Genomic DNA, 11,876 nt, shown 5'->3' on the forward strand with positions numbered 1-11,876 from the left:
TTTTTTTAGCTATATTCACTAGGACTATAAAGCATGTTCCCCAGGACAGCTTTACAGAGCATCTAAAACAAATGTTGTTTGTTGACAGAATATTTATATATTTTATTACTCCACATCTGAAATCTTATAACCCAGAAAGAGAAAAATTTTCTTAAGTGTTCTAGCTTGTATCCCATAGTTTTTGCAACTAATTTATGCATTTATATTAGATACCCCTCCCCATTCATTATTAAATCATTGATTCTCTTACTAGGTTTATGTAAAGATCCCAAAATTCTTTTTTTTAAAATATGTTTTTATTGATTTTAGAGAGAGGAAGGGAGAGGGATGAAGAGATAGAAACATTGATATGAGAGCTACCTCCTGCACACCCCCTTCTGAGGATTGAGCCTGCAACCCAGAAATGGAACCAGTTACTTATTGGCTCATGGGTCGATACTCAATCCCTGAGCCACACCGGCTGGGCAAGATCCTCAAATTTTTGATCAGCCCAGCTACTGCCAAGGAATGTAGAGTCTATGGCACACTTTGGACAGATTTTCTCTATAACTAGTTGGGTATGTTCTCTGCCTCCAGTCTGGTGTTCTATCCATATTAGATGACTTGGGCCTTGTGTGAGCCTCGAGGACCCTTCTGCCTCATCCTCCCTCTCCGCTCTTCTTTTAGGCAGCCGTTATCAGTAGAGGGGCAGGACAGGTGGCCTCACTGTTTCATTTTCCCTAGGCCTATACTTTGGTTTGTTCTATAGATCTAAGCCCCCGCTCCCGCCAACTTGTTCTTGGTGTCTGATATCCTTTACAGGTAGGGAAATCCCTTATTCCTGATTATCAGCTACAAAAGAAGAACTGGCTTCATTTTAGAAGAGAAGATATTCAGAGAAGACCATTTCCTTTTTAAATTCCTTGACTATGTCAGTAAAAACATAATTCTAATATGAAAGACTAATGGTTTGTTGCAGAAGACTTCATCATGTCCTTAACCTATATCAGAACTCATTTTTGGAGGTGGGAAGGAGTCATGAGATTCCCTGTAAATATTACAAAACAGGATTTTCCCCTACTTATAATTAAAAAACTTTTAAGCATTTAAAAATGTTTCTGCTTGTTTATTTGTCTGTGATTTTAAACTATATTAAAAATCCTAAATTTGAGGTAATAAATTTTAGAACCTCTGCATTGAGCTGTACTTAAGTATTTCTGTTTTATTCACTAACTGACATGCTTTTTTGAACGTTTACCAAATAGGGATATAAGTTCCTTCTTGCCAGGGCCATGTTTTTTCATCTTCTACAATCTACAGCATGCACTAGGCAATCAGTAAATATAGGAATACTGTGGAAATAGTCTTGAGATATATTAAAATAAGCAAATGGATCAAAAATCTATAGGTTATAGTAGTGTGGTTATTGCTAAATAATTTTGACTATATAAGAAGTAGATCAATACTAAGCCAATTTCAAATCAGTATTTTCTGTAAGTATTTTTCATATAAATTATTTTAATTCTAGTACTTTGTATCGATAGCCAAAGAAATGAGGTTAAATGTAATGATCTCTGTTATAACTTTTGTTTTCTGTTTTGCTTTCTCAATTCTTTTCATGTGGTCCTGGACTTTGGGCTGTTAATGGAATGATTTTTGGATGCTGTGAACCACAGAGCCTATTGTGAAGAATGGCAGGCCTCCAACCTCTCACAGCATGCATTCCTTCCTACACCAGTACACAGGGTCCTTCAAGAAGCCCCCATTGCGGAGACCACATAGTGTTATTGGAGGAAGCCTTGGCTCCTTCATGGCAATGCCCAGAAATGGAAGCAGATTAGGTAATTTAATTATTTGTCTAGTTTTTTGGTTTTGTTTTTTTTTTTTAACTTTCTTACTGTAGGTCGTGTACATAGCTAGTAGGTTTTAGGTATATGGAAGTCAGCCAGCCTTTATTATCTGATGTGTCTTGCATTATCTGATTTGTCTTGTAAGATAAAAATCAAGTTGAGAATAAGAGAGAGAGCAGAAAGATGGAAGGTTCTAGAGCAGTGGTTCTCAACCTTCCTAATGCCACGGCCCTTTACTACAGTTCCTCATGTTGTGGTGACCCCCAATTTCATTGTTACAAATTGGACATAATTAAAGCATAGTGATTAATCACAAAAACAATATATAATTATATATGTGTTTTCCGATGGTCTTAGGCGACCCCTGTGAAAGGGTCATTCGACCCCCAGGTTGAGAACCGCTGTGTTAGAGAGTAGTAGTACTGACACTACAGAGGAGTAACATTTGAAAATCTGTCCACCATGAAGAAAACAACATACTTGAGAGGTGTATGCAAGATTTAAAGATATGGCAGCTTGAGGTGATGCTTAATTTAGGGTTATACCTGGTAACTCCAGATTATCACCATATGATAACCCAGTACAATAATTAGTATATATGATTAGCACCTGATTTGTTATTCTTATGTTACTATCATTTTAAATATCTAGGAAAAATGTATACTTGCAAGGTTCTGTTTATTTCTCTGGTCTTTGTTTGGTGGTGGCTTATGTTTTTATTCTGAAATAACTAAGTGTAATTATTTTGTAGTCTTATGACAATTATATTTACTGAAGTTTCTGAGGGCTCTTGTCTGCTTCTTACTCTTGCCTTGGTAGATTATTTCTTAATGTATTTCGTTAATTTTGGAAGGTTTTATTTATGGGAATTGTGTGTGGCCTTTATCACTAGAGGTATAACCCTATGATGTTTGGAGTTGATTCACACTAGTTCATGACAGATGACTGTCAAATTTTCAGGAATTTTACAAGTTGATTGTTAAACATAGCCATTAGTAAAATTTAAATTATACAAACAATTCGGTAAGCTAAATGGAAAAAAACGGGAATGAATACTTAAATAATTATTTCCTAATTACTTTATTGTACTTTACTATTACCAGTGTTTTGGGGGTTATTCATTTCTATTGTATATATATAGTCAAAATACTATGTAATGTTTTACATATGTCTTCCCAAATACATGTTAAATGATGTCATGTTGGTAGCTTGAAGTTGGTATGGAGCGAGTACTTACCCCACAGAAATTGGAAAACACTTTAGATCAGGACTTGATTTATTGTTTTGTTAATTGTCTAGACCTGTCGTCGGCAAACCGCGGCTCACAAGCCACATGCTGCTCTTTGGCCCCTTGAATGTGGGTCTTCCACAAAATACCACTGTGGGCGCGCGCACGTACAGTGCGATTGAAACTTCGTGGCCCATGCGCAGAAGTCGGTATTTTGCCGCAGTTTGCCGACCACTGGTAGACCAAGAGTTGGCAAACTTTTTCTGTCAAGGGCCAAATAGTAAATTTTTCAGGTGTACAACATATGGTCTCTGTTGCATATTCTTCCTTTTAAAATAGCACTCTAAAGATGCAAAAACGATTTTTAATATTTAGTTCAGGGGCCATACAAAACAATCATGTTTGCTGACCCTTGGTCTAAACTTAAGAAAGTGATGTTAAGTCCTGGACAGGTAGTTCAGTTACTTAGAGTGTTGTCTTGTTACGATACGTCAAGGTTGTGGACATATATAAGAATCAACCAATGGGTGCAGAGAGAGTAGAACAGTAGGTTGATGTTTTCTCTCTCCCTCTTCTTCTTCTTCTCCCTTTTCTCCTCTCTCCCTCCCTCTCTCTCCCACCCTTCCTTCCACCCTTTCTCCTTCTCCCTCTTCCTCTGTCCCTTTCCCCTCTCTCCCCCTTAAATTAATAAATAAATTAAAAATTAAAAAAGAGTGACGTTGACAATGTTAGTAATGAAGATTACATTTAAAAAATGCCTTCTGTCTGTAGCTTTTACATTGTGAATTGCACAAAGCTTGAGCAATTTCAGAAATAAATATTCGTCTAGTACTTAAAAACTATTACCTGATTCAGCAAAGAAGTTGCTCACACCAATGACAAATGAGTGGAATTTTCACATAAGCCTGCATTGTTTCGGAAATGAAAATATCAACCAGTATTCATGTTGGAACTGCAATTGTTTGTTAATGACATGAGCAGTTTTTTTGTTGAGTCAGGGAGTACTCAAATATTTATTTATAGTCTGAAATTAATATGCTCCTTTGTAGTCTTTGTGCAGTAGAACAGATTTGTTTTTTAAGACTGCCCTTTACTGAAGTTGTAGCACTTCGGGAGTATTGTGCCTTTCTGCAGGAAGCTCTCACTTGCAGCTTGGATACCAGGGCTTCATCTTTTATTCCAGTGTGGCAGCTAAACCCAAGCATCTTCTTAACCAAGATCAGCAGCCCCTCTTAAGAAAGTGACAGTCAATTTGTGCATAGCAACTTTGGGTTTTCAGTTCTCTGTTTTTGCTTCCTTGGTATTATGTATACATTCTTGCAAACTAAGCTATACATTTTAAAGTATTATTTTTATTCAAAGTTTTCTTTAGATTTTCAGATTTTGAAGAATAGTTGCCTCAGATGTTAGATATCATAAGATCAAGAATCAGTCTCCAGTACATTGACTTTTACTGCCAAGTTAATTTTTTGTTCAGATCTCAGTATAAAATTTTTCCAGAAATCTCTGTACTTGTATTCTTAAATTACATGTCAATATATTTTAAAAACCATTGCCATTTGCAACTGTTTTGTTTTGTTTTTTTAGTGTGAATACATTTTCTCAAGAATGTAATGCAAAATACAGAAATGTATGAATTCTAAGACTGGATGAGATCCTTGCGTTTAATTTTTGTTAAGCAGTTCTCATATTTTTATGAGCAAATATTGTTTATGAAAGTTCAAATTTATTATAAAATGTTTTTTGTTTGGCATTTTCTTTTATATAACATTTCACTTGTAAAAGAAAGTCCCAGTTATCTAGTTTATTTCTTGATTTTTAGTTATTATTTAATTCATTGGAATTTGTTGAGCACTTTCTAAGTTCCAGGCACTTTGTTAAATTCCTGGAATACAAAAGTGAATAAGCCAAATCCTGCCCTCAGGGATCTCATCCACAGCTTGGTGTAAAATTACATGAACCACAAAATGCTGTTCAGTGCAGTAGGTACAGTGTGAGCATAGCAGTAGAAAAACTTCAGAGTGATGACACATCAGCATAGTTTTGAAGAGTAACTGTAAAGAACTAATTCATTTGGCTGTGGAGCCAATGGCACATTATTTTAATGGAAAGAATACTAAACTAAATAATAGCAAAAGACCAGGCTTCTGTTTTTGCCTATAAGCTGTGTGACCTTTGAAAGTCATTTAATCTTTCACGGTCTCAGTTCCCAGATTTGAAAAATGAGAGAACTGACTTCAATAATTCTCATTGTTATTTCCAGTCTCTAATTTTATTATTCAACATTGGTATTATCTTGAATGTTAGTTTTCCCCTAATTTTTCATAATCTGAGAGTATAAAAGGAGTGCTTACTAGTGTTTTAAGACATTTACTAGTATTTTTCAATCTATTAACTGCACACCATGGTACCCAGAATGTACATGACTTTTTATGCTATGATTCTTTATGTGTTTGCTATCTACATCTTGCTGTAGTAGTAATAAATTATGTAATAATACCTCTCTTGCAAAGTAAATGTTTCATGTTCTAATACAGATATTGTTCATGAAAATCTAAAAATGGGATCAGATGGTGAGAGTGACCAAGCTTCTGGGACATCATCTGATGAAGTCCAATCACCTACAGGTGTTTGTCTTAGAAATCGTATACATAGACGGATCTCAATGGAGGTAACCATTAATAACTATAACTATGCCCGTGTGTGTGTGTGTGTGTGTGTGTGTGTGTGTGTGTAAATATACATGTATATATCAAACAGTCTAAATGCCTATTTGAAAATTTTCATGAAGGCAAATGAAACTTGAAAGAAAATTGTTTCTCTGCATTAGTGAAGAGTAGTTTTGTATTTCTTTTTTTTCTAATGATCTACTATCCCAAAGCAAGCATGCATTAATTATATTTAACACTTTTCAAAACACTGTGTAGGTTCTCTGTGAGGGAAATGTGAATTTTTGGAAGTTCTGGAAATCAGAATGTTATATTAGTAAAATACTCTATTTGGAAAATATTATTTTAATTAAGTTTTGAGATTCATCTGTATACTTTATATTTTATTTTATAAATATTTCAAATTTCAAAAGTTATACATGCATAAAATAAGCATCAATTCTTCTTGCCTTACATTATAAATGTGGGTATCATTTCCTCTATGGTTCATTATACCTACTAATCTCTGTAGCACATATAAGTTATTTTTCCATGTGGAAGAATGAAGAGCTCATTTCCTTTTCTTTGTGAATGTTATGTATAAGCTTGAGGACAGAAGTTGATTATGAATGTTATCACTTCAGAATACTGTCGATTAAAATAGTTTTCTCTAAAAAAAATTGGGCATGTTTTAAAATGAGTATGTATTGTTAACTTTTCGGTGCTGTTGAGTTGAGATGATGATGATTAGGATATCTTTTGATTGCATTTTCATTGATAAAGATTGCTTCTGATTCAGTTAAGGAAAACAATATCAGTTTCCTAAATGATGAATTAATATTTTTATCTCTTGAGGTCAACTTGATAACTGTTAATATCACTGTATAATTTATGTCACAATAATAATAAAAATTCTTCTAGATTAATTTTAAATGTTTTGTTCTAAGAATAATCTTATTATGATTTGTCCAGGGATATGTAAAATATGGAATATGGAGAGCCATTATCTTTATTATTTAATCTTATCATTTGAAAACATGGTATATTTCTATACTTAAGTCATATAACTCAAGTATTTATACAGTCTCTATACTTCTCAATTTTGTTTCATGGTTTTGTTACTATTATGAATAATAGGGATTTATTTTTGTAGGATTTATGTTAGTTGGTGTGATAATATAAGCAAGATTCCCTTTCGCGTTTTTTCCAGTTCATATTCCATAATTAAACGAAATAGAAACGCCTTTTGCTTATTTCTGTCCATTGATGTAGCAATAATAAAAAATTGCAGTTGTATCTGGGTTGTATACAAAATCATACAGTATCTACTTGGTTAGTTCATTTAAACCAATCACATTTTGTGGTACTCTTTGCCAATTCCCACTATATGATAAAAGAATGTCAAGGTAAATTCCATTTTGAAAGAAGTTCAGAAATAGCTGGGTTACAGAGTATCATTTCTATAAAACTGCATTGTGTACTTTTGCTTAGAATAAATATGCTTGCATTCAGTATATTATATATAATCAATACAGATAACTTTGTAACTACAATAAAACTTTACAGTTACATATCACTAAGAAATAATATATTTTAGCCCATGAATTCAAAAGCCAAATGCCCTTTTCTGTTTGTAGTTACCTACAAAAATATTTTTATTTTTTTTAGGATTTAAATAAACGGTTATCACTGCCTGCAGATATCAGAATACCTGATGGATATCTTGAAAAGTTTCAGATAAACAGTCCACCGTTTGATCAACCAATGAGCCGAAGATCTCGTAGAGCTTCCTTAGTAAGTTTTTAGTTGCTTATAACCTACACCATCACATGTGCTTTGTTTGATTTTTATGGGGTGTAAACATTTTATATTAATTCTTATATTTAGTTTTTGATTAGCTAAATTTTACTACATTTCCTTTTGGATTTTTTTGTTTTCCATTCTTAAGGGTTTAAAGATGCATATTAGAATAGGGTTTAAGCTATGTTCTATTTTATTTTTGGTAAATTTTATTGATATATGCTAGATGTACAGAATATGTATTAGATATATAAAAATATATTGACTAGAGGCCAGGTGCATGAATTCATGCACGGGTGGGGTCCCTCCCAGCCGATTGGGGCCCATCAGGGCTGGTCGGCTGGGGAAAGGGACTGTGGGAGGTTGGCTGTAGGAGTGCACTGACCACCAGAGGGTAGCTCCTGTGTTGAGCGTCTGCCCCCTGGTGGTCAAAGCGTGTCATAGGTACCAGTTGATTGTCCAGTCTTTCCGTCGTAATAGTAGCTTAGGCTTTTTTATATATAGATATGTATTAGATATACAGAAAAGTGCATAAACCATAATTGTGTAGCTCAATGCATTTTTGCTGAGTTAACATACCTGTATAACCAGTACCCAGATTGATGAAATTTCAGAAATCCAAAAACCCCCTCCTGCCACCTCTATGTTTACTTTTGAGACCCACTTCCTCAACTTTAGCCATTATCCCTGCCTCGTAATGCCAAAGATTAATTTTGTCCTTAATGTTTTACACTGTTTGATTATATTATATTTATAGTATATTTTAATATCTGGGAAGACTTAAAATCCTCATTTGTGTGCCTGTTCTTATTTTAAAAATGCTTTTGATATTCCTTTTCTGATTCTTATTTAGACTTGAACTTTAATTAAAAATATATAAATTATTAAACCCCATTTAATTCAAATATATAAATGTGTATTTATACAAGATTTTTACATATATTATACAATATGTATTCTTTTTGTGGTTGGCTTCTTTGGCTCAGTGTATGCTTGTGTTTTATCTAGGTTGTTGTATGTAATTATAGTTCATTTGTTCTTATTGTCACATGTTATTCTATTGTATGAATATATTATACTTTATTCAGTCGCCTGTTGATGGGCACTTATATTTGGGTTGTTTTAGTTTTGGGCTTACCAAACAAAGCGTCTATCACCATATCTGTACTTGTGTTTTGGTTAACATATGTAAGCATTTCTTTTGGGTGCATATCTAGGAGTGCAATTGTTGGATAAGATTATGTGCATATGTTCAGCTTGCCTAGATACTATCAAAACAGTTTCCAAAGTGGTTGTACCAGTTTATACTTTCATCACCAGTACATGATAGTTCTAGTTGCTCTCCTTGCCTATTTTTGATATGGTCCCTTTTAAAAAATTTTTTGACTTTCTGATGAGAGTTATTTGTGGTTTTATTTTTCAATTTCGCATAAACTAAGCTGAACACTTTAGAACACTTTAAAAAAATTTTCTTTTAATTAGATTTCTGGGAGGGAGGGGTTAATTTTTCTTTTTATTAGTTTCAGGTGTACAGCTAGTTGAACACTTTATAATGTTTCTTGATGTTTATTGGGCATTTAGATATTCTCGTGAATTAACTGCTCAGGTCTATTATCTCTTTTCTATTGGGTTTTCTGCCTTTTATTGATTTATGGGAATTTTTTATACATTCCGTAATAAAGGACCTTTGTCAGTTATATGTCTTGCAAATATCTTCTAGCATGTAGCAATTGACCCAATACAGTGGGGCCTTGACTTACGAGTGTCCAGACTAACGAGTTTTTTGAGATACCAGCTGTCTCTCGGCAGATTTTTTGCATTGAGTTGACAGAGTAATTTGAGTTAACGAGCTCCTTAATGAGCTCGGTCTCAGAACGAATTAAACTCGTAAGTCAAGGCCCCACTGTACTGTTTATTGAAAGGGCAGTGTCATCTTCAACATAAATGCAGGTGATTGTATATGTGAGGATTTCTTTTGGATGGCTGTAGTCCTATAGAAGAGGTACATATAAAGTGCTGTGAGAGCCCTAGCTGGTTTGGCTCAGTGGATAGAGTGCCAGCCTGCAGACTGAAGGGTCCCAGGTTCGATTCTGGTCAAGGGCACATGCCCAGGTTGCTGTTCGATCCCCAGTAGGGGGCATGCAGGAAGCAGCCAATTACTGATTCTCTCTCATCATTGATGTTTCTCTCTCCCTCTCCCTTTCCCTTCCTTTCTGAAATCAATAAAAATAAATTTAAAAAGTAATAATAAAGTGCTATGAGACAACAAAAATAGCAAATAAAATGTCCTTGCACATCACAGGCTTGTAGAGGAGATAGTGCTTAAGTTGGCTCTAGAAGAATGGGTAGGAATTTGTCAGGTTGAGTGTTCTAAGCAGAGGAAACTTCACGTATTAAAAAACCGAGTGGTATAGCCTGGCCAGAGTGCCTCAGTTGGTTGAGCATCATCCCATATACCTAAAGGATGCCAGTTCGATTCCTGGTAAGGGCAGGTTTGATCCCCAGTCTGGGAGGTTACAGAAGGCAATCAGTCCAAGTTTCTCTCTTACATCAGTGTTTCTCTCTCTTTCCCTCTCCCCTCTTTCCCTTCCTCTCTCTAAGCATGTCCTCAAGTGAGGAATAAAACCCGCCAAAGGTATAATTGTAGGTATCATTATAACTGATATGAAGGGTAAATGTGGATTAATATTAAAGAATAGGGCTTGAAAGGATAGGATGGATCCAGTATGGTTCATTGGGGCTCGTGCAGGAAGCAACCAATCAATGTGTCGAAACAACTTTGTCATTTGATTATTGGTTAAAAGTGTTCTTTGGCTATCAATTTTTATCCAAGGTTGGTACTTAGAATACATTTTGAAGTTATTAAATGTTCAGATTGGGACTAAAAGTACGATTCGATCACCATGTAATTCTTAAAGCTATCATTTTTAAAGCTGTCTTTTTCAGTCTACATGAAATTAAGGAAAACAGTGCCCTCTAATAAATGTTACAAGTGACTTTAGTTTTTATTGTGATTGGGTGTTCCCACTCACCTCCCTTGGTTTTTTATCTGAAATGGCTTACAGATTTCAGATTAATCATGCCAGCTGTGTTTTGATTTCTATTAATGCATCCCTTTCATTATTCACCTAACCTACAAAAAGGTGGTTTCTTTTGAAATATATTAGAAATGTATTCTTTTTTTTATATTCTTTAATAACCTAACTTTATGTATGAAGGAGCCAGTTAGAGAGAAATGGAAAGGAGATGGAAAAAGAAAAATACTCCTCACATGTATTAGAGCTTATGTTTCTATGGATAATATACACTTTATCTAAAAAATATTTTTTCAAGATAAAATATAAAATTTTAGTTTTGTCTTTCTAAAAGTATAAAGCTTTATGTTTTCAATATTAGCAATGTATGATAAGTAGACTAGTAAAAATAACACAAATCCTTTGTTTGGGTAGGAATTAAGAAACAAGTCACAGAATTCTTTTCTGTTGGAGAAAGACATAAATAGGGCTTATTGGTTCTTTTATAAATTTACTAGAGGCCCGATGCACAAAATTCGTGCAAGAATAGGCCTAACTTCCCCCGGCTGCCGGCAACGGCTTCCCTCCGGCCACCGGCAGGCACCCAGGAACCGGGCTTCCCTCCAGCCGCCAGAAGGCACCCAGGACCCGGGCTTCCCCCACAGCCCAGGCTTTGTTCAGAAGGTCATTCAGAAGGATGTCCGGTCTAATTAGCATATTATGCTTTTATTATTACAGATGATTGTCAACTTAAGAAATACTGTGTGGCTACCCTACTGTCTTTCTTTGGTTAACTTTTCCCCTCTCGTTCGTAGCAGACAGTCTCTTCTCCTACTTGATAAGGAAGAAAGAAGCCATTATTTCTTGAGTAACAAATGTACAAATCTACCTACATCTATACTCATTCTATTCTTTCCTGGTTTTAATATTGAGGAATTGACCTTCCTATCCCATCTCCTCAGGAGGCTTAGAATATTTGTTATCTCTATACATTCATGTATATTTGGTCTTCCTCTTAGCTGAATCCTTCTCATTATTTTTAAAGTTTATATTTATTGAAAGTATTACAGATGTCCCCTTTTTCCCCCATTGATCCCCCTCCCCCCTCACATCCTTACCCAGGCCTTCACCACACTGTTGTCTGTGCCCATGAGTTAAGCATATATGCATACTAGGGGCACAGTGCACGAATTCGTGCACCAGTGGGGTCCCTCGGCCTGGCCTGTGGGATCAGGCCGAAACCGGCTCTCCGACATCCCCCGAAGGGTCCTGGATTGCGAGAGGGTGCAGGCCAGGCCGAGGGACCCCACCGGTGCATGATCGGGGCCGGGGAGGGATGCGGGAGGTTGGCCAGCCA

At 35.3% G+C, this 11,876-nt stretch overlaps 1 protein-coding gene across 2 annotated transcripts in view; it reads left to right on the plus strand.

Moving 5' to 3' along the window:
- Positions 1–11,876, plus strand: part of CDK17 (cyclin-dependent kinase 17) — a 65,975-nt gene that overhangs the window by 26,275 nt on the left and 27,824 nt on the right. The window contains exons 2-5 of one of the 2 annotated variants that reach the window (XM_014530040.1): positions 802–910; positions 1,656–1,820; positions 5,595–5,728; positions 7,374–7,499. In XM_014530040.1, coding sequence (XP_014385526.1) covers positions 1,697–1,820; positions 5,595–5,728; positions 7,374–7,499 — 384 coding nt within the window. In that variant the 5' untranslated portion in view covers positions 802–910; positions 1,656–1,696. The remainder of the gene's footprint in view (positions 1–801; positions 911–1,655; positions 1,821–5,594; positions 5,729–7,373; positions 7,500–11,876) is intronic. The other variant, XM_005882359.2, reaches the window with a different exon arrangement.

Source organism: Myotis brandtii, unplaced genomic scaffold (genome assembly GCF_000412655.1).
Source record: "Myotis brandtii unplaced genomic scaffold, ASM41265v1 scaffold708, whole genome shotgun sequence".
NCBI lineage: Eukaryota > Metazoa > Chordata > Mammalia > Chiroptera > Vespertilionidae > Myotis > Myotis brandtii.